Source organism: Anser anser (genome assembly GCF_964211835.1).
Source record: "Anser anser genome assembly, chromosome: 1".
Lineage (NCBI taxonomy): Eukaryota > Metazoa > Chordata > Aves > Anseriformes > Anatidae > Anser > Anser anser.
Window position 1 is genome coordinate 77,299,008 of NC_139720.1, and position 27,057 is coordinate 77,326,064.

General features: G+C 37.6%; 1 protein-coding gene across 12 annotated transcripts in view; it reads right to left on the reverse strand.

Annotated features, from left to right (window-relative positions):
* The window catches only part of ABCC9 (ATP binding cassette subfamily C member 9), a 74,786-nt gene extending 59,977 nt beyond the window's left edge, over positions 1-14,809 (reverse strand). For 2 of the 12 annotated variants that reach the window (XR_014581783.1, XM_083829359.1), the window contains exons 1-7: positions 14,622-14,793; positions 13,223-13,260; positions 6,774-6,939; positions 3,567-3,708; positions 3,077-3,198; positions 1,804-1,970; positions 900-1,142 (exon numbers count right to left, since the gene is read on the reverse strand). Coding sequence is in view for 9 of the 12 variants with exons in the window: in XM_083829359.1 (XP_083685485.1) it covers positions 900-1,142; positions 1,804-1,970; positions 3,077-3,198; positions 3,567-3,708; positions 6,774-6,918 (819 nt within the window). In the remaining 3 variants the exon portion in view is untranslated. Of the gene's footprint in view, positions 1-899; positions 1,143-1,803; positions 1,971-3,076; positions 3,199-3,566; positions 3,709-6,773; positions 6,940-13,222; positions 13,261-14,621 lie in introns of those variants that run through there. The other 10 variants (XR_014581784.1, XM_083829355.1, XM_083829360.1 and 7 more) reach the window with 8 other exon arrangements.
* Positions 14,810-27,057: the final 12,248 nt, after the last annotated feature.

The window sequence follows — 27,057 nt, forward strand, 5'->3', positions numbered from 1 at the left end:
GAAAATTGACATGTTATGTACAAATCCGGAAGACAGGCTCTATAATCATCTCTCTTTTCTACAAAACAAAGGATTTCTTGACTGTGTGTGCACGCATGCAGAAATCACCAGCATTAAGCACATATGAAACTCCCATGTTTTTGCCTAAATGCATGCAGAAGATACTATAGAAACTCTTCCCCTTCTGCTTCTCTCCTACCAATGAGACAGTGGAGAAGTGGGTGGGTGGGTGCTTAGCTGCTGGCTGGGGCCAACCCACCATGTTTTTCTTTGTGTGTGTTTTTGAAATTAGGGTGTAATTAAATGGAGGAGGTTTAAAATTTGTGTATGCCCAAAGACTTTTGTGTTCAAACACCACTTTCTGTCTAAAGAAGGAAGGATATGCTCCCCTTCCAACGTGCATCTTAGAGGAAAACCACAGCTGAGCCCTTACCTCATATGGACAGGTTTGTCCATGAGTTTGTACCCTCTTGCAAGGGTAAAGGACAACATTTACTTAAATATGCAATATTTCTAAGGCACAATTTCTGAGGAGAAAGTGAAGATGAGTGTTTCCAGTTGAAACTATGGAAAATTAAAATGTCTTCTAAATTAACATGCTGTCATGAATATCTAATATTTAAACTACGCTTTCATTTTTAAAGAGGAATCTAGCAAGTGATCATTCTGTTATGGTTTTAGTTTCCACTTGCTCTCAATTTGGCAACTCTCCCTGCTGTAAATTCACTTAAAACCAAACAGTAACTATCGGATTGGAACTTCCTATGCCAAGTTTTTACCTTGGAACAAACAGTCCTAAGTTAAAAATCCTAAAACTAGGATTTCATAGAAGCAGTAGAAATTCACAGTGACTTTACGGTTCTGAAAGCCAAAACACTGACATGGACATCTCTGGTTACCTTTTGTTCCTCATATGCTTCTTTGAGGCAAACATAATTTGTCAGTGCTCTCATTGCAATCGGGAGCTTCCCAATTGCCTTCAAGTCCACAGGTTTCTTGTGAGCAGATATGATGAGAGTATTCATCCACCAGTAAGTCGCCTTTGAGAGCAAATTGACAAATGGCTGAAGAAACCTCACCCCCAGGTCCTGTAGATCCTCTGGTGGCTTTACTTTCTGAGGGTTCATAAAAAATACATACCTCTGGAAAGAAGAAAATAGACAGCATGTCCCCAGGAATTATCTTATTAAGGGCAATTTCTAGTAAAAAATATGTACAATATAACTGCAGTGACAAATTTGCATGTAAAAGCAATTATACATTAACTTTAAATATACATTTGCATTTAAACAGGAGTATTTCCATTTTGACAATGTAACTGTGAAATAATTGACCACTATGGTATGTAGACAATCCACTATACCCTACCAGTACCACCTATCTCTGTCTGAATAGCAACAAAAGAACTCTTGGGATATATTTTAAATTACAATGGGTAAAAGTATATGCTTGTTTATGCATATATAGTTTATCTGCATTAGCACAGCATATACTGTATAGATTATACACACATATACCGATATATGCACAAATATGCTTGTATATCCATATACACATATGTATTCTCTGTATGTATATATATGCATATGCACACATACATAACAAGTCTAGGGCCTAAATCAAGGATATATTTAAAAGAGACGCCAGGTCCCATTGATTTCTACAGAATTAATGAGATATTCATGGTTAAGACAAAGTTGGATGTAAACTTGACACAAGTTACAACTACTGGGACTAATGATCCATCTTCATCCCTGAGATACTACAGATATCTTTTCAGAACCTGATCAAGAAATCACATACCCTAACTCGAATAACATTGATCTCCACAGCCATCAGCAGTCCATAGAGAATGACCATAATTCCAGTGATGCAGAAACGCAGCTGAGAAAAAGGCACACCATCCTGGCAGTATCTGACAAGCTTAATTGTTTTGGTGACAAATGCCATTATCCAATAAAGAAAGAGAGCTGTAAAACAGGTGCACATGCATCATTATAAAATACATAGTTTAGCTATGCTAATGCTGCAGAAGCTGTAGCTTTCTCAAGCAGAAATATTCTTAGGCTTAATTTGATGCAAGCATGGTGATCCTCTATATCACCAGCCTGCAGGCTGGCCCAGGGTAATGTCAGCCAAAGTCAGGAGATCGGGATTGAGAGATTTGCTTTGCATTTTCTTTTCCCAAGTCACTGTTTACTTTTCTGGGCTACCACCTTTCAAAGAGATCCACCACGCTGAGTCTTTGCACAACTACAAAAGTCTATTGAAGATAATCTGATGGAAAACTATGTTATTAAAATGAAGTAAAAATCACTTAACATGACAAATATCTCAATAATTCAAATTGCCTCTTTGAAACAGTAGGGTTCATCATACGTGTGCATTTGGAAATGTGTTTATTTTGAAACAAAGTATATATAGTTTAATTATATCCTGCACCCTGGTTTCTATCTGACAATTACTAGTTCAGGTTGTTGAGCTACATGTAATTTGGACAGTATAGTTCCATGAAACATTATCCTGCATTGACTAGTCAAATTCTGACCACCTGCTGACTGAGATAGATATCATGAATACAAGGTAGCTGTGTTTCTCAAAGATAAACCTTCCTTATCCCCTACCTGCCAATCGTATTTGGAAAAAGCAAGGGATGGCATTCATTAGACTGGATAAATGCAGAGTAAGCCGCAATAGATGCTAAGAAACAACAGCCATCTGCACAGGATGGCTTGTGAACAGATTACTATTAAAAATGGCCTTTCAAAATAGCCCTTTTGAGTTGAGTAAGTTTTTTCCCCAAAATTAATGAGCAGTGTCAAAAAACACCTAAAAGCTCGTGCTAGAAATACAATAAGCATACTATGCTTTCCCTTTTGTGATAGTTTTTTTAAAATAGTTTTCACTGTGTACCTAATAAAAGGTGTAGTAACTCCTACAACAATACTAGTTCTAGGAGCAGAAAATTACTTTTAATATTCCCCTGGATTTCATCTTCCTTTTCAATCTAAGCAAGCTGACTTTGGCTAACCTACTGCTTTTTGTAAGAGTACAGAAATATCAGACTCAAACTTACCCAACAGTAACTTTGGAAAGTTAGATGTTTCAATATTATGATAATAGACTATGGATACAGTAGCAGCCACAAATCCCATTATAGCTGGTAGAAATAGATGGAGATGGCGAGATTTCATTTGTCTGAAAATAAATGAGGTATAAGTTAGTGAATTCGGTGTCTTTATTCACCACTGTTACATTGCTAGGTATTCTGTTAAACTACTTAAGAGGACAAATATGACTTTCCTAGTGGCATTTTTTTCTCCATGTGTATGTGTTAACTTCTGTCAATGTTTACTTACTGTTATAGCTTGAAAGAAGAATAACAATGAGCTAAGAACAATCATTTCATTATCCCATTGAAATCAAGAGTTTCTGAATTGATGCTCCATCTTTTTTGGGAAAAAAAAAAGCAACTCTTTAGACCTTACTAGCAAGCGTGTCACATGTTAACAGTGTATGTTAACAAATTTGGTTAGCTTGGCTATCCACCCATCACTGTCACTTACGTATCAGAAACTATGCCCTCTGCTATTTCACACACATGTACAAACAGGAGAGTGAATGTCAGGATCCACCGTAGGTTGTGTCCAGGGAAGTGTAGCCATGTATTGTGGTGAATCTGGACTTTGGAGCTTTGGCTTCCCCAGCCTGGAAAATAATATTAATGAAGGAATAAAGTTAGCTTTCAGCCAGCAAGAGATCTGGTTATCCATTCTAAGCCATAGTCATGCTTCATCAGTAGAAAAGCAAATCAACTATCAACAGCATAAAAGAGCTACAAGACCTGTTGTTGCTACCCTTGTGACCCAAGAGTGTCTGAGTTGCCACGTAGCCCTCCATAATTTAGATCTGACCCTGCAGATAACAGGACAATAGACTTTCCAAAATATTTCTCTTTGATTTTTCCAATCAAAGAGAAGAGGTTCCTGGCCAAGAACAAAGATGAAAAAGACAATAGAAATATCTCAGTCTCTCCCTTGCACAACAGGGGCTGACAGAACTGAAATGGTGGTGTCGTCATGTTTTTCCCAGCCACAGATCAAGAGTGGGCAAAGTTGCCAACTGATATAAAAATACATCCTCCAATGAGGCCTCAAAGAGATATATTTACTTCAAACAAATAAAATTTATTATGTCTCTCTCAGGCCTGGCTGGGAGCACTGTCTCAGGGGATACCAGGCAGCCATTTCCCAGTCTCCTCTGGCGCAGCCTGGCCTCGTGGTATGCATTCCTTGCACATCCAAAGCTCCCACTAGGCCACCAGAACTTAGCTGATTTAATCAATGAATTAAATTTGAAGCCTATTTCAGTTTCATCACCTCAGATATCAACTATCCTCTTCAGAGAAGATTGTCTGTAAGCCAGTAACCTGAAAACAAGCTGGACACCAGGGACCTGACAGACGTGTCAGTGCTGTGGGGAGCTGAAGTTTGATCAGAGGTTAGCCTCTCATGGTGTCGAGTTCTTTCTTGCATGTTGCTTTGTAAGGCAACTTGTCCTCTGTCCTTTCCCATTCTGGTACAGGCCTGTCCTGAACCATTCAGCCTAAATGCTCTGGCCTGTACATGTCCCTCTTACTATACGGCAAATTCTGGAACTCACTGATGGACTTCCCAAATCACAGAGAGAAACTCAAGAACACCAATTTTTAGGGGAAGTAAAGAAAAAACAAACAAACAAACAAACAAACAAAAACATTTTTAATCAGGGTAGTGAGCTTTCCATCTGTTTCTTTCAGATGGTGCAGAACTGAATTTAAAGTTGAGGATATACCTTTGATACACAAGGATCACAGAATGATAGAATCATAAAAAGGTTTGGGTTGGAAAGGACCTTAAAGCTCATCTAGTTCTAAGTCCCTGCCATGGATGGAGGTAGTGTCTCATAATGCACAGGGCTTATCAGGTGACTAAGACATACACAAGAACCCCTGTTTATTCATTCTTGGAAACTGTCAGTTTATCCCCATTTCATCCTTTAATACGCAAAGTACTGCAGGAACAAAATATCCTCTCTTCTCCCTCTAACTCAAGCACGCTCCAGAGTTTCCAAAGATTTTCCTAGTCTAATATGTCTTCCTTTGACCTTGCTTTTATCTTTGTCTCTTCCAAGCTGCTTTTCATATTTATTTCCTTTCACACATAAATCTGCACACGTTTCATCATCAGTTTTCAATTTTAGATTCAGTCAATATTGTGGACTCCAGCTGGCTCTTAAGGCTCTGTCCAATACCTATTTCTCCTGGCAATCATGGTACAAAATAGAAAAGAAAGAATTGTATACACACACACACGTATATATAATCGCATGCCATACAATTTAAGCTACCATGTTTTTTTCCTAACATTGTCAGAAAACAAAGTGAATTCTCAGTGGTCGCAATACTATTTCAAAATTAATTGGCTAGTACCTGTAAAAATATTACAGGAGCCTGCTACAAGTTGATACAACACAGAAAGTTGTAAAAGATAATGTCAGCCCTCAGACCCTGTACTGAGTTTCAATCAAACACTTCTGCAGCAAGCCCCGTAATTCAAGGATGGCTCACATCTTACCTCAGAGAGAGATCCAGCACTGATATTAAGATTTCAGTTGGAGGCAGTCCTCCATAACCTTTGTTGTTGAAGGTGTTTTTTTCTTTTTCTTTTTCTTTTTCTTTTTTTTTTTTTTCCTGTCTTTAATTATCCTTCTGTTAAAATTTGTTTCTTATTCCCCTGTTTAATTATTTAATTAGCTTTCAGTCTCTGGACCTTACGATACCTTTGACTGCTAGTTATTAAGTGTCTTAGCCCACAGGCTCCTGTAGCCTGTTATTCAATCACTTTGGATTAATTTTGAATAATGGAAGTCCTTATATCTCTCATTCAAATATAATCCTAAATTCAAATCTTCCTTATGTAAGAAATGCATTACTATGCAAATATGTAACACCATGAAGGGAATATGGAATAAGTGACCTCATGCAATTGTCAGGAGAGTATTAAATTTTTATTAATATTTATTGCCTTTTTTTACAGTCATTCAAGTGTCTTCATCTTCTACAATCATTAAATGGTATTTATTTCATCACTACAAGTAACTAGGATAAAGAGAAGACTATACTGAAAAAAATATCATTAGAGTACTAGTTTTGATGGGGCTTTTAACAAAAGTATATAAATTAGAGCCATTTCATTGTCCTAAATTCTTCGAGAGATATTTATCATTTATTATTTTCATTCCCATAGGCAAAGATTGTAACCTTTGCTCTACCTTTGCTTCCAAATATTGGCAGAAGAGAGAATTGTTCTGTTTTAAAAGTTTCCTACACTTCTCCTAGTGCTAGATCCAAGATATTCTCCAAAATTTGCATAACTTCAAGGGAATTCAAACCCACTGTATTAACTCTTCTAGCATCTGTAAATAAAAAAGTTTGCAAGTTGCTAATTTTAAATCTGAAGAAAGCCTCTCAAAGCACTGCAAACTGGTTTCTCTGGTTCTCATCCATCTTTCTTGTTGCTTACTTCAGATTTGTATCTAAAATTCCCAATATGTCAAGTGGGTTTGCTTCAGGTCCTCTGGATCAAACCACTCTTTCTCTTCTTTCTTAAAATTATTAAATACAAAGCATCTAGCAGTTTGCACTACAGGCCTCCAAGCACATGTAAACATGTCTGAGTTTAAACACACGCTCAAGTGTTTGTAGGATTGCACAGCTCCATTGAATAACTCACCAATGAACAAAATTGGAAAGGTGATAAAAAGCAGGAAGACATGGGGAACCAAGTTGAGGGCATCCACAAAGCAGACATTTCTAAGAACACCAGCACTGATGTTATAGGCTGAAGCATTGTCATTACCACAAAATGCAAGCCTCATGGCTTCCAGTAGGTCTGGCTACTACAAAAAAAAAGAGAGAATACAAGAGACATGTTGAAGCAAGAGCTGACTACCAAGACTGCTAGCATTTCTTTCAGCTACATACAGAGAGAGAGAGATACATGAGGAACACACTGAGCAATTGACAAAGGATAAATTTGTTGTATTTCGAAAATGCTCTGGGGCCTGTTCAAGTATAAGCACATTGGAAAGAAGGCCGTGTTTATATTAAATATATTAAACGAATATGCATTAATTAAATATACTGTGCAATGTCTTCTAGTGTTCATTATATGCACAAGAGTTAGACTGAAAGTGCTCTATATTCATAACAGGATGTGGAAAAAGAACAAGAAAGTTTTGAGAAAAAATACTTTCATTCCTACTAAGAAAACTCAAGTTCACATTAGTTGAATCCTGTGTGTTACTTTTTCTGTGATGAGACAACACTCTCTGCACAACTTCTCTGTTCATATGATTTGTTGCACTACATTTTCAGTGCAAGCACATTGAACCTTTTGTTTGGCAGCTTTGAATTCCCTGATATTTTGCATTTTTTCATTGTCCCATTGAACAACAGTGATCATATACACTAGTCATTCCAGATAAAGTGCGAAACTCTTAATCAAAGAAGGTTGTATTGAATATAGCATGGGCAGTAAATCAGCATTCATGCTTGATCCTGCAAATCCTTATGCACTTGCTTAGCCTCATCTAGGCCAGCCTCTGGCTTCCATGTTTTCTTATGAGATTATCTTTGTACACCAAGATAAACTCACGTGTTCGTGCTTGCAGAGTGTGGGCCACAATATGACCCAGAGTTATGGCCAGTTTCTGGCTTTTATCACCCTGTGCACTATTTATTTATTCATTCTTCTTTATAGGAAGATCAAAAAATATTGCCACCAAAATGTTTCCTTGCTGGTTTCTTTTCCCAAAACTTATACACAGAAATGTAGCGCTGTAGAATAGCTTGTGTAAACTTATCTGCTCACAACATTGTTTTCCAAATTTTACATACTAAATGAAAAGAATGCCTTTAATTCAGCAAAGTGTATTGTATGTTTTGGTGAGTGCATCTTTCTGTAATAACATTGGCATTAATGAGTTTTGCATAATCAGAACAATGAAGACATGCAAAAAATACATGAATACAATTTAAAAAAGAAAAGTTTAGTTCAATGAGGAAAAATGCTTTCCTTATTTCCTTAGATAGTTCAGATTAGTTTTATCAGTTTACTTGTTTAAAAACGGTAAGTATGACAAGGTAAATATAAATTAATCAAGTACTCCCTTGGAGAGAACACAAATACAAAGATCTTCAAAAGAATAGAGTTCAAAGAAGCACTCTGAACCTCTGCTAACCCCCTCTTTTTGCTTTTAAGCAGTTTTTTGCTGGGTCCAGAAAGCATAATCCCTATTGAAATATATCACTGAAACTTGTAAAGGAGTTTAATTGAAAAGAATGTGATAAATGCAGCCCCTTTTCTAAACATATCAGGGATTCGTGGATTGATATTTACCAGAAGTTAAGCATAACTCAGTGTCATACGGTGGACCACATTCTGCAAACATGAATTCATGTACTTACTGTGGTACAACAGATGATGGGCAACCCACTCAATTTTCAGTAGAACAAAATTTGATGGAGAATTTGACCCAGTCTCCAAAGTGAATAGCATGATATGACCACTATCAATCTGACATTATACTTTAATATAAAATATATTCAAAATTCTAAATGATTAGTAATGCAAAATAAGTATTCTTTTGAATACATGAATTCGTTCTAAATAGTCTGAGAAGTTATTAACAGAACAAACAAAAAGCTTTTTAAAAAAACTACAAGGAGTTTGTTTGCTTTTAATTTGTAAAAGCTTGACATGTCTCCTTTAAGAGAAACATAATGGTAATGATAATCTCTTGAAAATCAGTAGTGTTGTTTCCTCATTTTTATCGAAGGTCAGAAGTCCAAGGGAGTTCTGCTGGGAATTTTCCTCCCTTTCCCACAAGTAGGGCTCTTTTCTGAGACAGCATAAGATATTATTGTGGTCTAGTGGTTGGATTGGTACTGAAGGGCAGGGGGATCCTGGGTTCAAATGAGTACTGAATCACTGACTTTAAGTGTAGCTTTTGGCTTCTAGTCAAAAATAAATCTGGGAGAAAGGATTAAAACTGTGTCCAAGAGAAGCAAAGGGAAACTGTTTTGCCTTTTTTTTTTCTTTCCATTTTTCTGGAAGTGAAATGGAATATAGGCAGTAGATGTTCCCATGGAAGAATAGGCCATTATCTGCATGGAGAGTGCTCTCTGATAGCTAGGACCTAACTATCAGTTTGTAGAGGATTCTTATTACACCTCAAACAGTGGTCCCTAGAAGCTGTCAAGAAAGATGCATAGCACCTTTGCTGTGCTCAGTTTTGTGGTGGAGCATGTCCAAAAATATACTGTCTTAAAAACAACCATCCTTTGTACATTGATAGGGCTGAGGAAATAATCTGTTTCTATCATTAATACCAATACAGACAGACAGTGTCTGTCATACTGATCATCATTTTCAAGACATGCATAAGCAGTCTATTTACAACACTTCTGATACAGGTTCAAAGAGGTATAATTTAATTTTCTTCTCTTAAAATGAGAGAAATCAGAGTCTAGGTTGGTTAGTTTGTTAAAACAAACAAACAATCAAACAAACAAAAACAGACAATCAAAAAGATCGCATTGTCAATGAAATGAAATAAAGTAATTGACTATTAATTCCCAAGTTATTAAATCAGAAAATACTTCTTTCTTAATCAGCACATCCAGTGACCACCATTATTAATGCTCCTCAGGCTTAAAATCTATTAAAGCATTCTGATCAGTGTCATGATGCAGTGTTGACCCAAAACAACTTATGATTTGGCTTTAAGAAATGCTCATCAGGTGCAACCTCCCTTTTTATCAGCACTTGCTTCAGGACGCACATATGGTACATTATGGCAGTGATAGGGAACAGAAGAGATAAGGCTGGTAGGAAACATTAATATTCCAGTGGTCTGCCAGCCTGTCTGTCCATCTGTCCTTCCTTCCTTCCTTCCTTCCTTCCTTCCTTCCTTCCTTCCTTCCTTCCTTCCTTCCTTCCTTCCTTCCTTCCTTCCTTCCAACTGTTCATCTGTCATTGAGCTAGACCTGAACTATGGCTGTGAGTGGAGGACCCATGTTCTGCATCTGTTGGTACATGCCAGCTTTCATGGATGCTTTCTGGTGTTTGAAGACAGGCTGCTAGCTGTTCTTTGTGTCTTGAAGAGTGATGTATGAAAATACACCGCATTACATTAGAGACAGAGAAATAATTTTTCCTCCAGTGTGCCTCACAGGGAGCAACAAACCACTCCAGCATTCCTTTTGCATCCACTTCAGGTGCAGAAGGTATCAGATCAGATAAGATCAGATATAACCTCCTATGTGGAGGAGGTTATCTTATCCTTTTGCCTATGTGACCCAAACCACTAGACCTAGCTCTGACTTTTGGAAAACTCATCTCCATAGGCGGCTCTGGAGATGCACAGATGCACATTTGAAAATTTTGAGTCAAAAAACTGACCCTGGAAATGAAGACAGCTTGGAAGATCTCACCTGCAGATAACTGATAAAAGGCAGAATGAAAAAGCACTAATCCCTCCTGTTCTGTAATACCATAAGATTTCTTTTCACAGAATGAAAATGTGAAATGGAAGAACATCAAATTTAGAAATAATATCAAGAATTGCAGTTTTTCCTACTGCTAAAACTCATCAAAACTACAGCTAGATTTAGAAAGGAAGATGGAACACTTATGACTGACCACTGACCAAATTTGGGTTCCTCATTAATAATTAGACTTCTCTTCCATTGGCTTTAGTAAGGCTATGCTAGGGTTCATTTAGAACTAGACCTATAGAGAGATGGATAGAGGTATATTGCCTAAATGAGGAAGTGCTATTTGTTTCGCTCAGTGCCGAGCATCATGCTAGAACATAATTAAATACTCCAAAGACGACTTATGTTTTTCCCAAGCACCAGTTCTTTATCATTGCCAAAGACAGAATATTGGCCACACTGAAAAACAGTCTAAGCCTGAAATGAATAGCCATGTTGAAGCTCTTTTAGCTCTAAGCAAGTCAGAACACAAAGTTCACTCAAGCTTTCCACACGGTGTAGCCAAAGCTGACTTTTCTCCTTACCAAAAATGTGGAGACAGACTTTTCAGGCTGCAGTATGTATGCAATGAGGCATCAAAGAGGAAAAGCTGGGCTGCAGAGCCACATGAGGAGAGATTTGAGGATATTTCTGTTGTTAAGGGATGGTAGAGAGAACAGCAGAGGTTGTTACAACTCAGAGAGGTTATCATTTTCCCTAGCAGCAGTTGCCCTCCTATGCGTGCCAAGCCCTCTTCCTTGGCGACACTGGCAGCAGCACGGACCTTCTCTTCCTGGAATTGTGTGTAGGTGAGTTAAGCAGCAAAGCCAGGTTGCTTTATCTTCCCCAGCAGCCTGCTGCTCCAGGCAGATGCCTGCTTTGCTGTACTCTACAAGGTCCAATGGGGAACCACAAAAATATTAACTCAGTCTCAGAGTTAACGGTGTTCTATTACCACAGTACTGTTTCCAAGACAAGAAGCTCTGCTCACTGCTATCCTGAGACGAGATCAGTGCTGAGTTGTTGCAGCTGCCATACTTCAATTTCAATGTTAGTTCACTTAGGACAAGCTCAAGGACCTATGAGTCATGCGGAATAGCACAGCAGGGAAATGTCCACTGGTTTCTTAGCAAATCTTTACCTATGTATTCTAAAGGAAGGGACAGCCTCTGGAAAGCACACAGACCTCTTCTTCTCACATGAATTACCAAGAACTTTTTTCTAAGTTCTTACTCAGTTTGTAGTGTTTGGACCTGAAGGCTTATTTACAGGCAGATGGCTTTGTCTAGCGTACGGGAATGACTGCAATAAATGGGAGCAGTCCAACTGCCACTACAAAACAACAAAATGCATAACCTAAACATGAATATTCAGGAGAGGACAGATGAAAGGGTAACAAGTTGTTCTGAATTTTTTTGGACATCTGAAGTTATTGACCACTATTTCTCATCAAGTAGCAGTAGCCTTTCAGGATGCCTGTTGAGATCCTAACATTTCAGAAAACAGTATTAGTCATGGCTATTACAAAAATGGCTTTCCCAGAGATAATTTCTCTTTCTGCTGAATACAGTAGGCCACCAAACTATGCTGGGCTGATTGCACCAAAGTGAGGATATCATTATATATTTGCTTTACTACTAATTATAGTAGGAATACTACACTTTATAATAACATTGCCAAGCACACTAGGCTTAACCTAGCATTTCAGTCAGGGGAAATGCAGTAATGTGATAAAGATCTTCGGATAACAAGTGCATACTATCTGAGGGTAGCAGCTACATTCAGCACCCCAGTAAGGCTGCCAAATACCTGGTAATTTTTTGTTTTATCACTTGTACAATGGGAGGCCTTTGTTCTTCAAAATTAATGACAACTTGTTCAGCTTAACTTCAGTCTTTGCAAACAGTAGAACTAGTTACAGATTTTCAGTGGTGCTTTTTCTTTCTCTCTTTGCAAACAGTCTGCTGCAAGCTAAAGCAATGAGCAGAACTTCACAGAGTAGAGGAATGAAAAGAACAGTCAGGAGAATGAGTCCATAATGGTGCCAGTGGACAGTTTCATCTCTCCTTGACATCATTTGGGAATCTGATTCCCTGTTGGTTTGCTTTAATGAGGATGTGAACTGCCTGAACAGTAGCTCACCCTGCAATGAAATAGCTAAAAAAGTTTATGCCCTTTAAGCATTTAAATTTTCATCCTAAAATCTCCATCACTGGCAAACTGAGACTTTCTGGTTCTGAGTTAAGGTGTACAGACATTGTCATAATATAATAAACAGAAATCAGTACAAAAGAGTTTAGGAAAATATACTCATTGTGAATAAGAAAAGCATTTTGGGAAGAAAAAAGTAATAGGACAACAAATTAAGCATGAATGTGATGTAGCATTTAACCTAAACACTTACAAATCTCATTTTAACAAACTGAAATTGGGATTCTTAATGCATTCCTGAGATAGATTTTACATAAGCTATAGAAAAGAATAAAATGGGAAAATGGCAGATAATGTAGATTTCCATAAAAACAATAAGAACATCCTCACTGAGTGCAAAACTGTTAAGAATTCGAGTTACAGACATTTTAATTAACTTAGGGACTTCAAAATTGGGCTTAAAAGTCTTCATATTCAAGAGTTTTATCTTACCTGGATTATCACTGTTCTGCACGCTTTGCAAGATATGACTGTAAAGGAAAGAGCATAAATACAGTTCTCAGGTGGACCTTGCTTGGGGGAAATATGGAACTTTAAAAAAGTGTTTATTTCAGTAGTTCAGTTGCCTATATTAAAAAAAAAATAATAAAATCAATAGCTGCACTTCCTGATTAAAATACATCAGCTTACAGAGCATACTTGGGTCTCAGTTCATATTTTTTTGGTCTTAGAATTTGCATTATATGCCCATATATGCAAATATACAAGTACACATGTATACATATATATATGTATATGCGTACACATACAGATGCAGGATGGAGAAAGTACTGAGAGTTTTATGAAAGTAGTTGGCTTTCAACTTCTCAGTAATGGAGTCATTACAAAAGTAAGATTTTTCTCCTTCTTTCCTGAAATTCACAGAGAAAACTTTAACAAAGATCAAATTATTTTTAGGTTGGATAAGCAGTATGGAAGGTCTAACTTGCCATGGATTTTCAGTTAGTGCTCTGAATCATTTTCCTTTCCAGGTGTAAACCTATTCATTCATTTTTTTTTTTACCTCCCTAAAAGCACCTGATCTAATGGAATCTGCAAATCATAGATATGCATTATTTGCAAAGAGTTCTGCTAAGTCAATGGCAAAAAAGTGCTGCCCACATAAAATCTCTTTTACCCAAAATCATCCTGTACCAAATTTCTTTTTCCTTTTCATTTCTATTTCGGCTTTGACCAGCTACTCTAGATATACCCTGCTTCCTTGCTAAGCACTGTCCCAGTTACCTTGGGCCTTAAGGTGATGAATTACTTCTGATACCTGTCAGCATTCTCATCGCTAACTGGTGTATACCAGCAGCCCGATCCAAACTGCACTGAAGTCAATGCAAAGAATCTCATTGACTTCAGTAGGTTTTGGATCAGGCCCCAAACACAGAGAAAATCACAACAGCAAGGCTGCTAAACACAATACTGATGCTGAAAAGCATTTCACACAAACATTTGCAGTGCTCTCATGCATCTAAGACAATGCTTTTTCTTTTTTGGTAAGCTCCTTAACACAAAGCGATTTCAACCATCAGCGTGCTACGCTGCCTGCTGCAAAACCTATGGCTTCACATGCTAAGACAGGACGGTTTAAAAAAAGAAACGTAACCCTGCACACAGCAGCAAAGAAAACATCAGCGGTAGGGGACTGTAAAGCCTGAGAATGCCTGAGAATGGAAAAGGAAAAGGAAAACAGATCTGAGTTGTAATCCCAGGAAAGAACAAGGAGAAGCCCTGTCCCACAGATATAAAGCGAAGGAGGAGGAGACGGTTAGTGGGGGATGACGGGGGGGTCACTGCATGCCCCGCTTGCTTGCTGAATGTTAGAGCAAACTCTGTAGCTTACCTTTGCAAACACAAAAACAAAATACCAACCCAAATTTTCACTCGGTTGTGCTATGTGATCAATATCATCCCGGTGGCAGGATTTTCCTCCACTTAATGAAGCAGCTCCAAGCCCTGGAGTGGATTATTTTTAGGCTGGTGATGGGAAGATCAGCTGCTGCCTCCTATCGAGTTTCCAAAGCGCACAAACTCTGCTTGTCTTTCTCACACGCCGAAGGGGGCAGGAAACTGGGAAGAGACAGGCAAGCAAGAAGCACCAATTTTTTGCCTCCTGAAGCTACAGTCCCCTGGGATTTCTTCTGCTTGCTTTTATTTTCATTCTTACTCGCTGGAGTGGTAAGAATCCAAGAGACTGCATTAAAACGCGCAGGCTATTATCAGATGGTTATCCTGAAATAATTGATTTGGACAAGGTAGTCTAACTTTTGGCAGGCATGGGAGCTTCAGTTTTTGAATTCTTTTGAATTAAGCTTGATTAATTTGAATTTGACAACATAATTTTGTACATTGTCCATCATCTCGAGCAAAATAGAAAGGATAAGTCTACTCAGATATTTTACCTTATATCCCTCCAGACTCTCCAGCTTAACATATAGAACAAATCCCACTTTTTTATCACTTAAAGCACTGGATAGCTTTTCTTTTGAAACAGATTTAAAACAAACAATCTTGAAATAAAATTCAAAGTAAATTTTATGTTTATTCCAGGGATATAATTTTCAATACAATTGCCCTTATTTATAAGGGATAATATTTTTTGGCAGCACTGGAAGTTGCTACATTGCATATGTTTCTTTATTTAAAGATAAAGAGGTCCTCGAGAGCCTACAGGCTGATTTGTTGCCTATTTTCTTTCAGTGCCATTGAACCAAGATATGCCAAGGTTCAGATTTTCTGTCATGATAACTTCATCTTATCAAGCCATACAGCTTGAGGCCAAAAATGGCAAAGTTGTTAGGGCTAGACCTGGGGCTTGGCATAAATACTCAGAGCATTTACGAGCACAGCAGGTCTGGGGTTGAGTACCAGAGCTGGAGGCCTCTGGGACAAAGTTTGCTCAGACCTAGCAGAATCCAGGGGTTGCACTGAGATCAGTGGGGAGCATACGGTCTCAAATGGATTGTGGTCAAATATGTTTTCATGCTATGAAAGGGATTACAGAAAACTGTGAGCTGAGTATGCGGGAGAATGCTTGGGGCCAAACATTGGTAGAATCATTAAAATCTTGACAAACCCAGCCTTCTCCTTTTTCTGAGATTTTTTATTTTTATTTTTTTACCTTACGACTGTAGGGGAAAAAAAGTGGAAACCTCGGATCTAAAGAAAAGTACTGCCTTTTGATATATCCCATTGACTTGAAACATCAACAGACCATTACACTGAGTGACTGAGGCAGCCCTTGACCGTCCTCCACAGTACTTGCTGTTTTACTTTTTTTTTTTTTTACTTTCTTTCCTTCTCTCTAACATATTAATATTTAATGTTTCAGAAAAAAATAACTTTGAAGGGAAAGGATCTGAGTTCTGTTATATATCTATGTTTCATTAAAGATGATGTAAAATAAAATCTTTAACCCATCATGTGGTGTTTCTGAAAAAAAAAAAAAGTATAATTTCAGACAGAAGGGGACAAAATTAATGGAAAGAATTTCTTAATTAAAACATGAAAATTTGGTTCACCCATTTCCATCAAACTGTTTTAAAAGGAAGGAAAAAAGGGTACAGTAAATGAAAATAAACGTAGCAGCTACCAGCATGTTTCATTTTCTATTTACCAATTGAATGCTTTAATTTTTAGTAAAATGCTTTGTAAATAAATGCATGTTTAGAAGGATTAAGGAGAGCGGAAAGCTCTAAGACGTCAGAAAACATTCTGCTCTGATCCAGAATTATTTTTTTTTTTTGCATTTGGGCTTGTTGATTCGCCAGATAAACAAATAAATAACAAGGAATTTGAAATGGTTCGAGATGTGTTCAGATCTGTAACTAAATGGGAAAAACAGGGCAATTTTTAGGTATCTCTGCCCAAAACCTCCCGCCCAGTTTCCCACTCTCGCCTCCCGAAGGCCCGCTACCCACCGCTCAGAAGCCCCCGGATGCCCCCCGCTGCAGGCCGCTGTCCCCTGGGCTCGACCCCAGCCCCAGCCCCGGCCTAGGCCCCAGCCTTTCGCCGCTGTCCCTGCTCGGGGAGCGGGTGTGCGGCCATCAGGGCTGAAGGGCTGCGGAGCGCAGCGCCGCCAGCCACATTACCTGATGACTCTGGGGTGAAAGTGTGCGGATCTTAGGAAACCGCCGAGTTTTGGCTGCTGGCTCGCAGGCAGGTAAAAATCAAGTGCCAAAGCCCATTAACATGCTGGCAACAGTTTCCGCGCTGTTTGCGGGCTTGCATCATGCTTGACCGGCTCAACCCAAAGGAATCTAAATGGTGAAGGAGTAGCGGGAGTGGGAAAAGGTTTTCATGAAATAGCACTCACCTTTGTGAATACAATCCACTGCAGCCATGGATTAATTTGCCACAGCTCCCAGCTGAGTACTTTCCACTCTGATTATCTTGGATTATTTAACTCACCACACGGCAGAGTTTACCTGTGCTTTGCACACTGTTCACATAACGAGCTGTTTTGCAATATGTGGAGTCTCAGCTGAGTTCAGCTCTCTCCTACATTGCAGACCAGTCCATAGATGTCCTTCGACATGTACTTCACGGCGCACCAACACTAGCAATCAAGTAATTGGACTTTAATGAACTATTGCTCATTAGCCCAACTCAGGTAGCTGCATGCTAGCCCTCAGTCTCTCCCATTCCTTAGGTAAAGAGCTGAAATCATCATTGTTTCACATATACAGGCAGGTTTTGTTTGAACTGTTGACACTGAACCAGCTGTTTCTGAGAAAACCTCTCACGGATCTTCAGCTGAACAAGTGCGGATAAATTACTTGACTTATTTTAAACCTATGTGTATCATTTACACCAGAGTCTTACACTAATATAGCTACATAGGCAATGCTAGGAGGAAATTATATAAGCTAAGGCATATCAAGTCTTTATTTTACTTCTAAATTTGTCACAGTGACTAGCCTTTAGTAGCTCTGTGTCAGGACTCTTGCCATCATATAAAAAGACCAGAGTGACACACCTTCAAGATTAATTGTATCTATGCTTACAGTTCTATTTAAAATAAAAGAAAGGTTTTCTGCATTTGTGTTAATTTTATCTCAAAAAATGGATCTGCCAAGAACACATTAAAGAAGAAGCAAAACCTCAATTTTCTATTTTATTTTTTTTAATGTAATAGAAAATGCAGCCTGCTCTTTGAATAACTTCTCTGTCCCTTTTAAATATTTATTGTGATTAAGCTTGGAGAGGAGAAGCAGCAGAAGCTTAGCATTATTTCAAATATTTTCCACAGCTTTTAAAAAAAGTTATTATTCCTGGTTTCTATGGGGAAAAGTGTTGTGGAAAATATATACAGCAAAAGTTCAACAGAGCAACCTAAGTGGAAAAGAGCTCTATATGGAGAACTACAAGAAAATCCCAGAACTCGGAGTTCATCACTATAAAAGGTGTATACAGCCACATGACTTGAGCAGGGATGTACCATCCTTCTGATCTTTTGACGGACAACTAAGTCTAAGTGGTGCAGTAGTGAAGTCCCAGGCACCAAATGCAATGCTACATTCATCTCAGTAGTTCATAATCTTGGCTGAATCAGGGTGCAAAATTGCAGTTTATCCGCAGAAGAGATTTGCACTGCTGCAGGTATCTGGGTTGCCCCGTGTAAGGCTCATAAACACAAGCCTGGACCACGACTTACTGTTGTTAGCACATCCTTCCATGATGCTTCCTCACATTGGTTTGCCAAACTTCCAGCCCCAAGTAGTTTTTGTATGAATTCAAAAACACAAGTCCAATCACATAAAGAGTTAAAAAATTCTAAGTTGCAACAGGAACACTTGAATAAAATGCCTTTGTACACAGAGCATTAACTAGAAAGTGACTGCAAGCAAAAATGAGATAGACTAGCTGAGTCTCAGTGTCTCAGATCCCAGAAATATGAAGTAAAGCACTAGAATAAATACAGAAAAATTAGTTATATGTTTAAATGTTAAACACAGTATTACTTTTAGGATCTCCAGTTTTATTTGTTCTGTTTGGTAAAGGTATTGATGTGCAGTCACATGGGCAAGAAAACATGTATGGTTTGAATTACACATTTTTATTCAAAATTACACATTTTTATTCAGTTACACATTTTTAGTCCAAAAAAAAAAAAAAATCACAAAACCTGACAGCTATTCTTTTAATACTGGAGGGCTTTTTGAGGCTGTCAAGAACAATAGAAGACTTGCATGTCCTTTAAGCATAGAGGTGTTTGATCCTAAATTTCATAAAGTAGTCTTTTGTACTACAATTTAAATTCTACTAGATGCTTAGACTCACGTGTATAAATGACAACACTGTTGTGGATGTTGTGTGTGTATGTCTGGCTGGAGCTGGAGCAAAGTGTTAGTGTTTTCTTTGTTTTTATCTGTGCTGTATTGAATTTGTGTCCTTGGGGCCGACATTGGACAATTTAGACTGTTCTTGCATGTTGACCATAAAATCTCTTTTCACTTCTAAACCAGCAAACCTACTGGTCTGATTTTATCCTTTCTGCGAACATGACAGGACTAAACTAGGGAGAGAATCATTTTCTCCCATAGAAATCAACCAGCCACCTACCTTGACAAGTCACCTTTTTTCAAATTTTGGCTTTCAGATACATCATAGACAGGAACAAAAAGATGTTAAAATGTGAACTCCTGAAAGGGGATCCCAGAAAACAGAACTCACCTTACCTAGAATTAGATGGCTGATAATTGATTGCTTACATCTTGGCTAGTTGCCTAGACTCTCTATACAGAATTTGGAGAGAAAAATATATTCTCTTCATCATAAAGCAAGCATATAAGATACTGGGGACTCATTACCCTCTGGATATTTCACTATTTCACTCCATAGACTAACAGAGAGTCTGTATGATTGTTTTAAGCCTAAGTAATTCTCAAACACATAGAATTAGTGAAGTGGACACCTGCTTCTATGCTACATTTAGAAATGAGAATTATGAATCCAGATAGCTGGAGCATTTTTGAAAATTCTACCTTTTTCTAAAAAAAAATCTTTTTCTACCCTATATCTTTTTTTTTTTCTTTGAGGTATGGAAATAAATAATTATCAACAAGAGATATTTTTGCATGTGGTCCACTTTATGTTTTTTTATATGGCAAGAGTCCTTTAGAATGTGATAAAAAGAGTAATAATCATGATAAGTGTCTTATAGAAGTAATCCTTACCATTTTTACTAGACCTGGTATAACCCACACAAGCCTCCTCCAATATGCCTTACGATCTCTGATGGTAGTTCTGAAACTTGTTAATCATACTTGAGCAGTATTTTGCTCTATGCTAGCATGAATGTATAAATGTAAATAAAGATTTATAAGAAATAAGAAAGATTTATAAGAAATACATTCTACAGGAAAACATAGAGTCCATATTTGCCTATACTAACCCTAAAATTTGACATCTGCTGTATCCAAAATACAGCATTTGTTTTGTTATTTCCACCAGATATAATACATTCTTCTAAAAGTCACTACCGTAAGAGAATGCATTCAATCCTTAAGAAGGTCCTTCTCTCTCTCTCTCTTTTTTTTTTCCCAAAGCAAGGTATGTAGTGCAGTCTCTTGCTATTCTAAAAAAAAAAAGGGTCCCACATCTGCCTTTTATCTAAATCCTCATAGTCCAGTCTCTGAAGTTGCATATCTCGAAGCTGGAAACTTTTTAACAAAGTCTCTGTCTAGGTTTCTGGAAATAAAAACTAAAAAAATAATAATTTAAAAAAAAAAAAAAAAAACAACTATTAAAATTCACTTTTATAAAAAAAGGCAAATTTAAAATATATTTAATTGTGATCACTCTTTATGTTGTATTTGAGTTAATAGTATGTCATCTGGGTAATTTAACTGCTGCAGTATGGGTGTAGTATCTCAGGTCTTAAAATGCTTTTTGACTTATCAACTACTTCTGTATCTAGTGGGTACTAAATACTAGTGTTCTGTATCTGTGACCTTTTCATCTTCTCTCCTTGCTGATGCCATCTATGACCTTTGCTGGAAATGCAAATGGTAAAACCAGTTTAAAGTCTATCTTACAGCACAGAGAACATTATTGAATCCCATGGTTACAAGGATTAAAATCTGTAAAAGAATTTAGCTAAAAGCATAAAGATTAATTTCAAATAATTCTACTTCTGTACAGAAGGATATGCCAATGGCACATCAGTGGAAGGCAATGTCTTATCAGAAGACACAGAAGACCTCAAATCAAAATAAATAAAAATATCCTAAACTGTCCAGCAATCAGCACACTGTAAAAACACCACGTCACAAGGAATGATATCCCCATAGACTCTCCAAAAACACTTTCTGAAAGCTCCTCATTAGGGTATATCTAAGGTGCTTCTGTAATATTTCATCACGATCTGTGACAGCAGTCTGACAGCATCGTCAAAGGGATTGTATACATACAGAAAAAGTGGGAAACATTATTACAGCACAACTTAGTCCAGTTCCAAGACAGCAATAACATGATACCATATGGCACAAAATGGTAGAAAATAAAAGAGTCTTTGGGGTGAAAATAACAGTTCCTATAGAACAGTAGTAGAAAATGAACACCATGAGATATATAATGCTTCCAGGCAGACTCTCAGCAGACACCGTAAGATTTATTAATATGACTTCAGGGAGATTTACATCATATTTGCTGCAATAAAGCAAATGGTCTGAGAAATGTAAAAGGGAATTAAACAGACTTTCGCTAGTGTTCATTCTCTGTTTTACATCTTGTCCCTGCGACAGTAATGGACTTGATAGGGAGTACTACCTCATTTCAAGTAGACCAGCAGATTCTTTTGTAACTTTGCATACAAAATGCTGACATGCTGAGGCAATCTGGACATTGTTGAACAAATATGACCAGAATCACTCTAGCCAAATTTTCAGTTTGTGAGTCAGTTTGTAAGTTGATTGCACACAATCTTGAACGCAGCTATTCTGATGAATTAATTTATTCCTCCTCTCAGTTATCTCAGGAAGCAAGCTAGTACATGTATGTGAGTCTGCACTACGTGTTAAGTCATGTATTGCTTGTCATTCCAGCCACAATTAAAAATGAACCCCATTTGCACAGCTCAGATCCAGATCTGGTTTGTAGATGTGTTATCACCCAGCAGATGTTTTAAATTGAAGGGTGTTTTATTATCTACAATGGGACAGATTCTGTGTGTCATCTTGCAGCAACTAACTGCTAGATGTGTCTGAGGGACATCTGAGAGCAGTATAATGCAGTTTTGCATTTGAAACATACAGCAACAGCCATTAGTTATAAGAATCATATACATATGATGTTATATCTGAACAGAGGAAATGATATCGTCATGAGGCAGAACTCCCTTGTCCCTTTTCAGAAAATCTTGGGTGGAAATATGAGTTCACGAAACTGGAATGCAGCATGTCCAATACATTTTTCATAGATTGTATTGTGTCCTGAGCAACTGATGCATATGTGCAATCTTTTATTTACACTGTGAAGGGAAGAGAAAGTGGAGACGCTATAAAGGATGACTAGGAGCATTTGTGTCTTTGAGGAAAAATATGGTTGCTCATCCCCTTTTTACCTGCATTTAGCAGACACTCTTGTAAGATAAGGTGACTTCATTTGGACTGAAAGAAAGAAAAAGGAATTTGGTCAGTTTCAGAAAAGAACAGAATAATGATGAAGACTGGCAGGTCCACTGCATGGCAACTGTGTTCTGAAGTTTCTTAAATTCATATGCTGCCTGTGGTTGTAAAGGATACCTTGTTCTGCTCTTTACCATTCACCCAGGTAACTAGTGTTTAATCAGGCTGGTTTATACTAGCTGGTAGGAAATCCATGACAAGTAGAGTTGATTGAAATTGTGCTTTGAAAAACTTTTGTCTTGCTAGTTTAAAAGAAAAAAAAAGTTCAAAATATTTTTGTAAGTTTTTCATTTTTTACTTGTGAAAAATAGAGCTGTTTTTTCTTTTCTTTTTTTTTTCCTCTTTTATTTCCTTCCTTCTTTTAGTAGCAAAATGCAGAGAAAGAAGTTGGAAAACCTAATATTTGGAATTTTGCGGGTCCTTGATATCTCATATTTATTGAGATGAAAAGTTTGATAAAATTGTGAGAAGTCTTACACATGAAAAATTCTTATTCTCATTCTTACGACATTTGTTTCAACACTTTCAAGATACTGGATACTAAGTTTAGACCCCGTATTTTGAAAATCTTAACTTCCCTCCTTAAGAACAAGTGCTAATTCTGTTAAGTACGTTTCCACTGAAGCTGGGAGGAGATGCTGGTTCCTGGCATCTGCAAGAATCACCTTTTCTGAGGAACTTACAAAGCTATAAAGAGACTTATGTAATAATTGAAGAATATGAACATGAGGAATGAGTTACTTAATGTACTAACACATTGAATTATGTCTGGGGAACCCATAAAGTGCAATCCTGATAAGTAAAACAAACTGAAATACTGTTTTACAATAGATTATATTCCCACTGCATTTACCCCAGTTTCTGTACACACGTTAACCAGTAGAAAATAGGATTCTTGTTCAGAAAGCTTTCTGTCCTGCAAATATGCATTTCAGTTTTCACCATGAAAATTTATAAAGCTTGTAACAATGGCAGAATAGTCCCCTTATGAAAAATGTTCTGTATTTCATTATCAACTACCACAAATAAACATGTTGATAGAGCAACCATCCTATGTATATATCTACAACATTCTCCTGTAGTCCTTTTGAAGCAAGTATTGAGGTTGCTGGAATTTCAGAAGCTAAAGCATCATGTTCATTCAATACATGATTCAGGTTCCTCCTCCCTATGAACAGTGCTTGCTGTCAGACCATATAGGTGCCATTCCCTTTGAGCTCTAAGAAACACCTCAGTGGATATAAAAATTCTTGGTCTGAGCTAACAGAGTAGCTCATTAAGGAAAATGAGAAGAAAGACATGGAGAAAATTAGCCTACAGTGTTATTTACACGGACAATTTAGCCTGAAGAGAAAAATAGTTGACAGAGCAATTGGATGCTAATTGTCCTGGTCAGCGTGGCTATGGTCAGCACCAGGAGGAGCTCCAGCTCCAGAACGGCATCCCCTTGCAGCCATCTGTGCACTTTCTCCTTGAGACACAGCTAATCCAACCTTAGAAAAATCCTTATTCCTATGTCAAATATCTATTTTCAGGTAGTTTTAACAATTTCTGACATTAAAGAAGATGTAATGCATTTCAAACACTGTAACAGGCAAGAGATTAGCATTTAGTTGGTACCACCACGCACCACATAGATCCCTGTAAGTGCAGTATTGTCAATAGTTACTATTTTTTCAGGAGTCATTTCTTCAAAAGCATGGTACAGAAGTGGTGTTTGATTTGTCTTAGTCTCCCCAGGAAAGCTCACTCCTGCGCTTAAACAGAGATCTTTGTTTTGCATTACTTAGAACAAACAATTGTGAATCTCTGAAATTGCTCTAAGATATAGTATACAACACGATATATGATACGTGCAAATTGTAGCCCAAATATTTGAAAGCAGACCACTGTAATGAAGCGTAGAAAATTTAAAAGGCTTTTCAATGTTGTTTTGAAATATGATTTGAGGTTACATTGTAGAACAGACTAAAGTTTTTAGTTCCACATTATCAAAAATTCCTGAGATGTTTTCAGAGATTTTACTGAAAAATGTCAAAAACCTTGCAAAGGCAAGTATAAGAAAACCGTATCGTAAAATGGGAGACAATAAGATGAATAGATAATGTCTCTTTCTACAAAGTTTGTGTGTCCAACTCTTCTCCAAGACACAGCAAGGAAAAAGTGGAGAGTACATGAGTCACCTAAGGTACCTGGTCACTCTAGTCACCTCTTGGCCATACCAGTCACTTCAGCTATCTGTAAAATCAGGGTAAAATCGATGAAAATTGCATGACTGAAACTATTTTTAAAAAATCCATAAAATCACATTATATTGCAGATGTTTGAATGTGCTATGTCTTTATTATCAAGTTAAAATGATTCTTTAATCCATAATCAGCACAGTACATTTTGGGGGAGGGGAGAGGGTTGTGAAAAAGTAAAAACTATCCCAAATGTTATATGGCTTTATGTTAGCTTCTGCAAACACATACTCAATGACTTGACTTCCCAGCAGCAATTACGCATGAGATGTGTCTCATGCTCTGGTGTGGGTTGTCCAAAATGACTACTCACTAACTGATCAGTTGCAGTGTGAGAACCATCTTTCAAAAATTTCCATTGTAGTGAAACAGGAAGATTGTACGTGCAGACCTGAGCACTGTAATACTCTCAGCAGCTGCGCTGAGGCAAGTGACCCTACAGAAACATGACACAAAGTATCTTTCGGTCTGAGAAGACAGCTAAACACAGGGGTACGGGAGAAATAACTTTCTGACTCTATCGGCTGTTGTGTAAGTGATGGGGAGTGGGAAGTAGATTTCCTAACAGCATGAATTACAAAGGTAGTATCAGAAGACCCGGATCTCTGCCTGATCTTTTGTACACTCTTCTGTGATTCACATGCTCATAGAAAATTATTAAGAGGACTATTTATCTGACCCCGCAAAATGATGTTTGGACTTCACATGTGCTTTCTATCTAGAAAATCTAGATAGATAGAAAATCTAGATATCTATCTTTTCTATCTATGCTTGCTCTGTGGGTCATCAGCCAGCAATGAGGTTGAAAATAGGAACCAGTCCAAACAACAACACTCTACTGTACTCGTTTCCCATCCAGCTTGAGGCCTAGATACAGGGAGGGTGTTTACATTGAAAGGAAGAAGAGCAACATGCGTGTATAAGTGATTCATTTCATTAAAGGAAAACCACCATCTGGTCTGTACCTGAAAGTTTTGGTATGTAAAAAATAGGAAATCCAACTCAACCTGACCATAAAACAAATATAAAATACAGTAATTAGGAACTGAATACCGTAGTAGAATAATGGCATCTACAGAAGCTATTTCTTGTGTAATAATCATAGATGCCTGCCTGGAAATATATCTACAGTAAAAACAGCTGGTGATTTTATTAAGTTCTCCATGGACATGTATCAGCATCATTCTTAGAGTAAGAAGGGTAATCTAGCAGAGTTCTTATTCCATCTCTGATGATGATTTTCTCAGCTGGTTTTACTTGCTTCTACACGGCATGGTGTTAATGCTGTTATAATAATGTCACTAGATGGCACTGTTCCCACCAGATGCGACTGCTGCTTTGCGTTCTCAATTGGGTTACACAGGGTCGTGACAGGCTCTATGACAGGAGCAGTTTCAGGAGACATAGCAGAGTATGAGCTATAAGAATCTATAATTAAATCTACTCTGTTAGATAGAGGAAAGTATAAGTTGCTCAAGACTAGATACAAATAAAGCAAGCTATGTTCAGATTATCGATCACGGTTTCAAATAATGGATTTCTCCTCTGCTGAGAAGGAATACGCAAAAGCACTGCACTTGGTAGACCAAAAACATTAGCGGCAGTCAGGGATGGTCAGTGTCAGACAAGAAGGAGGAAATATACACACATTCCTGTGTTTCAAGTGGAAGAATTTGTTAATGTGTAAAATAAACATGTATTTCATAAATAGTTTTGACATGTATTGTAGGCAAACAGAGGCTGTAGATTGAGGATGTTTATGGACTCAGGCAGATAAACTGTTTAATGACCCAGCGCACAGATAAAATGAGTGAGTGGGCTGCTAAAGTCGGAGAGATTTGTAACAAAAAAATTTTAAGAGTGTTATGAACACAGTATGAATGGAAACATATGTTTGTGAGAGCACCAGATGAGACAGCAGAGGAAGGAGTAAAGGAATAGACTGTACTGATAATGAAGAACACAATTCCCTGGACACTGCTCCCAGAACAGTGTTCTCAGCAGTAAAATTGAGTAATGTGATGTTTAGGTCAAGCCCAAAAGGCCTGCACTCTGATAAGGACTCAGCACAGATAACTTGGCAGCAGAAGATGCTGCCTTCTAACAACAGGAAGATGGCAACAAGGTTCCATGATATGACATATAGCATTCCTTTTCCTGTTGGCCCATCAGAAAAAGAGAGGTACATTTCAAACAAACAAGAAAAAATGTGCAAAAGCAGCAACTTTGCCTAAGATTTATGGAGACTAGAGTAAGAAAAGTCCTGAAACAAAAGACCACCCTATAACAAGTACTGGTTCCTAAAGGATATGAAAGATCTGTCAAAAAACAAGCTCACTATTGTCAATCAGAGAAATGATGAATATTTGACAGCCAGTGTCCCTTGTTGGCTGTGTTGCACACAAGT